The 6,000-nt window shown below is 37.7% G+C and overlaps 1 protein-coding gene across 1 annotated transcript in view; it reads left to right on the forward strand.

The window, feature by feature from the left end:
• Positions 1-6,000, forward strand: part of TAOK1 (TAO kinase 1) — a 108,200-nt gene that overhangs the window by 77,573 nt on the left and 24,627 nt on the right. The window contains 3 exon segments of the mRNA XM_060204063.1: positions 2,141-2,344; positions 2,759-2,893; positions 5,109-5,468. Of these exon segments, the coding sequence (XP_060060046.1) occupies positions 2,141-2,344; positions 2,759-2,893; positions 5,109-5,468 (699 nt within the window).

Below are 6,000 nucleotides of genomic sequence, written 5' to 3' on the forward strand. Positions count from 1 at the left end.
AAGTACTGCCCATGTAGTTGCAGGGGCGTTTTTTGCCTTTGTTGTTCTGTCACATGGTGCTGAGAATCCAATTCAGGTCCTCATGGGAGAAACATACTGTATTGCTGTGTCACCTCCCAGGCCTTAATTTTTTTATTTTCTTTCTTTTTTTTTAAATTAAAAAATATATATCTTTATTGGATAGAGATAGCCAATTGAGATAGAAATGGGGGGGGCGGTAATGCAGCTGGTTAAGCGCAGGTGGCGCAAAGCGCAAGGACTGGCGTCAGGATCCCAGTTGGGGCCCCCGGCTCCCCACCTGCAGGGAAGTCGCTTCACAGGTGGTGAAGCAGGTCTGCAGGTGTCTGTCTTTCTCTCCCCCTCTCTGTCTTCCCCTCCTCTCTTCATTTCTCTCTGTCCTATCCAACAACGACAACAACAATAATAACTACAACAATAAAACAACAAGGGCAACAAAAGGGAATAAATAAATAAATATTTTTTTAAAAAAAAGAAATTGAGAAGGAAGAAGAGACAGACAGACAGAGATACCTGCAGCACTGCTTCACCACTTGCTAAGCTTCCCCCCTACATGTCCTTATGCCTTGTAACGTGCATTCCACCAGGTGCACCACCCTTGGTGCTGCCGGGGATTGAACTCAGTACCTCATGCTTGACAAGGGTCAAAAGCTCTATCTACTGCACCATCTCCCAGACCACAATCCTTTTTTTTTTTTTTTTTAACTATATATATCCTACAGAATTTTGTAATGGTAAGACTTGCAATGTTGTTGCCCATATACCATGACTTCTCTAGTGACTTTAAAAAAACTTAAAAACTTCTTGTAATTTTAACTATTTATGTAGTATAATTTTAAAATTACATAAAAATATATATGAATTATTCTTTTAAAAGAATTTTTTTAACTAGTGATTTAATCGTGATTGACAAGATTATGGCCATAAGAGGACTACAGTTCCATATAATTCCCACAACCAGAATTCTGTATCTCAGCCCCTCCATTGGAATGTTCTTTATCCCTCTGGGAGTATGGACCAAAGATCTTTATGGGGTACAGAAGATGGAAGGTCTGGCTTCTGTAATTGCTTCTCCTCTGGACATGGACATTGGCAGGTTGATCCATACTCCCAACCTGTTTCAGTCTTTACCTAGTGGGGGAAGGCTCTGGGGAGGTGTGGCTCCAGAACACGTAGGTGAGGTCATCTGCCCAGGGAAGTCAGATCTGCATCATGGTAACATCTTCAACTTGGTGGCTGAAAAGCATTAAGCTATAAAGCAGAACAAATTATTTAGTTGTATTGGGACAACTTAGGAGCTAGGAGATTACTTAGTATGTTTAAAATATGCCTTCCGTGAATGAGATTATGGATTCAATGTGAGAGCAATGTGGATAGCACTGAAGATGAAATGAGTAGAGTTGTATGATGACAGACTTGCATAGCTGAGACCCTTCCAGTTTAATCCTAGCACCAGCACCACTATATACTAGAAATGAGTGGGGTTTTTTTTTCTGTCATTAAAGTAAGTAGTTCTTTAAAAAAAAAAACCTGGAAAGTCTTGTTAATAGTGTTTTTTTTTTTTTTTTTTTTTTTACAAAGTTCAACTTACTGTAACCATGGAGATAATGGGGAGAAATGAGCAGGATCTATATACATACCCCATGAGATCCTGAGATGTGTGGTGAAAATAATATGACAGTTTAGAGAAATTGCTACATTTTTGAAACAATCCAAAACTCATGACTTCATAGTTGATTGCATATTTATTTATTTATTTAGCCTCCAGTTTATTGCTGGGGCTCAGTGCCTGCACTACAAATCCGCTGCTCCTGGCGCCATTTTTTTCCCATAATTGTTGCTGTTACTGTTTTTGTTGTTGCTGTTATTGGATAGGACAGAGAAATTGAGAGAGATGGGGAGAGAAAGATAGAGGTTGGATTTTTGTTGGTGCTTGTTACTGTTTTTCTTTCTATTAAGAGATGACACATTTCCTTCACTTGGCAAGTAAAGATTATTTCTCATGATAGATATTTAGTAACTTTGTTTCTAAGGACTATGCATCAAGCAGTGTGTTAGTTACTTGTGTATCATTCATAAATTCTAGAGATATAGGTATTTAAGTCTTGTTCTTTTCCCATAGGAGCAAGATCATGGTGTTGGACGAACAGGGACAGTGAATAGTGTTGGAAGTAATCAGTCTATTCCCAGTATGTCCATCAGTGCCAGTAGCCAAAGCAGTAGTGTTAACAGTCTTCCAGATGCCTCAGATGACAAGAGTGAACTAGACCTGATGGAGGGAGACCACACTGTAATGTCCAATAGTTCTGTCATTCATTTAAAACCTGTAAGTATTTGCATTTAAGTGAATAATTCAAATTTGATGAATAGTTTTCTTCATCTGATAAGTCTAAGAGGTATATGTTTGATGCTTCAAAAATCTGGAATATTTTAGGCAACTTATTTTAAAATGCCATATGTGTTAATTCCCAACATAGCATCCACACTTCAGAAACTAGTGTCTTGAGGATACAAAAAACTTATTTCTTAAAAATTAAAAGAAATAACCATAGAAGTTCTACATATTACTTTGAATTACTTGTAAGCATAAAATTTTAGCACTCCCAATAGTTGATTTTGTTTTTCCACGTTAAATGTTTTTGGTATTTATTGATAATGTTTATCTTTGAACTTTAATTTTCCTGAAAATTCAGATGCACTGCATTTATTCACCTTAGATACTATCATCTTTTTCTCTTAGGAGGAAGAAAATTACCGAGAAGAAGGAGATTCTAGAACAAAAGCATCAGACCCACAGTCTCCTCCTCAAGTATCTCGTCACAAATCACACTATCGTAATCGAGAACATTTTGCTACTATACGGACTGCATCACTGGTATGTTTTTCTAAATTATAAAATACTTCTCATTTTAGACCCTGACATTTATACTTGAAATATAATTGCATCTTATTTTTGGTTTGTGAGGATTATATTGCATTTATTCAACATATAAATATGTATTATAAGAATAATATGTTAATATCTTCAAGACATATATGCAGATAATTAATATGTTAGGATCTATTAAATACTTAAAAGGGCCATAAGGTGTACCAAATAAGAATTCAGATTATGGGAGTTGGGCGGTAGCGCAGCAGGTTAAGCACACATGGCGCAAAGTGCAAGGACCTGGTGTAAGGATCCCGGTTCAAGCCCCCGGCTCCCCACCTGCAGGGGAGTCACTTCACAGGCGGTGAAGCAAATCTGCAGGTGTCTATCTTTCTCTCCCCTTCTCTGCCTTCCCCTCCTCTCTCCATTTCTCTCTGTCCTATCCAACAACCAACAACATCAACAACAACAATAATAACTACAACAACGATGAAAAACAAGGGCAACAAAAGGAAAATAAATAAATATAAAAAAAATTTTTTTTGAAAAAATGAGCTTTTTTTTTTAAAAAAAATAATTCAGATTATTTTTTATCTGGAGCATAAAAGAAATACTTAAGAAAAGAAATCTCTGACCCTTTCATTATTAGTCAGTTTTAGGTACAGGAAAGAGAGAAGTGTCATTTGTATGGAAGACCTAACCACAAAGATATACTGAGATTGTGATCCGGGAGGTGGTGCAGTGGATAAAGGGTTGTACTCTCAAGCATTAGATCCTGAGTTCCATCCCCAGCTGCCCATGTACCAAAGTAATGTCTGGTCCTTTCTTTCTCCTCTTATCCCTCTCATTAGTAAATAGATAAATAAATATTTAAAAAAATAAAATAAAGAGATACTGAGGTCAGGAGTAAGGGGCGCTCAGATAATTCAAGTTTGAATGTATTTTTTCTGTTTTCCCAAATAACAAAAAATTGTATATTTCTCTTTTACAAGAATGTTGCTATAGTGTAGTACTTACAACCCTGATCAGTCAGTGAATATGACAAAAACACAATAAAGGACACTAATAATGGGAAGGAATTACATTAAGATATTATTGAGAGGCTAGAGTGCTAAGTTGTGGCACACCCAGTTGAGTGTACAGTCACCATATGCAAAGATCCAGGCTCAAGCCCCCAGGCCCCACTTGTAGGAAGAAGCTTTACAAGCAGTAGAGCAGTGTTTCAGGTGTGTGTCTCTCTCCCTTTATATCTCCCCCCTTCTCAATTTCTCTGTCAAGTGAAAGGAAGGAAGGAGGGAATATATCATTGGAATCAGATTACACAGGATATACATATTTATTTCCAGTGATACAATTATGTGAGTTACTAACTACATAATCAGATACTATAAATTTTTTTTAATACTTATTTTTTCCCTTTTGTTGTACTTGTTGTTTATCGTTGTAGTTATTGTTGTTGTTATTGATGTTGAGAGGAGGGGAAGACGGGGAGAGAAGATAGACACCTGCAGACCTGCTTCACTGCTTGTGAAGTGACTCCCTGCAGATGGGTGGGGAGCTGGGGGCTTGAACCAGGATCTTTATGCCGGTTTTTGCGCTTTGCACCACATGCACTTAACCTGCTGCACTACTGCCTGACTCCCGACCTATAAATATTTTAGTGTGGCGTTAGGAACACCATCCTCCTCAAGTCAGATGGAATAGTTATTGACAACATGTAAAAAACTGAACAAAGCAAGTAGCAAGTATTGTTTGATTTTTTTTTTTTACATATGACTGTCTTAATACCTAGAGAAGAGCCAGTTTATGTCATTAAACTCAATAATTCTGTGTCTAAGTAAGGCAATTAAAGGGTCCTCTCTGTCCACAAGTCACAAGTGTTTGCAGTCACTGGTGATTTGGTGGGTTCCTGAAGTCGCTCCAGTCCTGTCTTGTTGCAGTCCCAGGTGGTCTCCTTTGGTATTCCTAGTTGATCTGAGAGAGTAGACTAAACTCAATAATTGTATTTTAAATAATATGTGTAGTTGTATAGATTTGTACAGAGGTAAGCATAGGTGTACAGTTCGATAAAATTTTCACACACTATTATCATCACTCATTCTAACTTCTTAAATATTTTCATTCGATAAAATGCACAGTTGGGTGTGGAGGTAGCTGACTGAGTGCTTCTGTAACAAAAGTGTTTTATTTCATTCTTCTCTCTTCATTGTTGTATGTCTAGGTTACAAGGCAAATGCAAGAGCATGAACAGGACTCTGAGCTTAGGGAACAGATGTCTGGCTATAAGAGAATGAGGCGGCAACATCAAAAGCAGCTGATGACCTTGGAAAATAAGCTAAAGGCTGAGATGGATGAACATCGCCTCAGATTAGACAAAGATCTTGAAACTCAGCGTAACAATTTTGCTGCAGAAATGGAGAAACTTATCAAGAAACATCAAGCTGCTATGGAAAAAGAGGTGGCTGGCTCAGTGTTTATTAATTTATTTATTTTAGTTTATAGCAATCTCAGAAATAACTAACATGGCATTCTAAACATTTTTATTAATAATTTAATGATTAACAAGATTGTAAGATAACAGGTATAATTCCATACAGTTCCCACCATCATAGTTCTGTGTCCTGTCACTTCCAGTAGATTGGAAGCTTCCCTGTTCTTTAACCCTCTCGGAGTATGGCCCAAAATTCTTTATGGAGTGCAGAAGGTGATGGTCTGGCTTTTGTAATTGCTTCTCCACTGGACATGGGCATTGGCAGGTTAATCTATACCCCAGTATGTTTCTTTTTCTTTTTCTTTTTTTTTTTTTTTTAAAGATTTTATTTATTAATGAGAAAGACAGGATGAGAGAAAGAGAACCAGATTATCACTCTGGTACATGTGCTGTTGGGGATTCAACTTAGGACCTCATGTTTTGAGAGTCCAATGCTTTATCCACTGCACCATCTCTCTGTCCACCCCACAGCCTGTTTCTACCTTCCCCCTAGTGATGAGGTAGAGCTCTGGAGAGGTGAGACTTGGAGACACATTGGTAAGTTCCTCTGCCCAGGAAAGATAGTGTTGGGCTTTCAGTTATGAGGTTCTGAGTTTGATCCCTGGCAGCATGTGTACCAGAG

The sequence above is a fragment of the Erinaceus europaeus genome, chromosome 12 (assembly GCF_950295315.1).
Source record: "Erinaceus europaeus chromosome 12, mEriEur2.1, whole genome shotgun sequence".
Taxonomy (NCBI): domain Eukaryota; kingdom Metazoa; phylum Chordata; class Mammalia; order Eulipotyphla; family Erinaceidae; genus Erinaceus; species Erinaceus europaeus.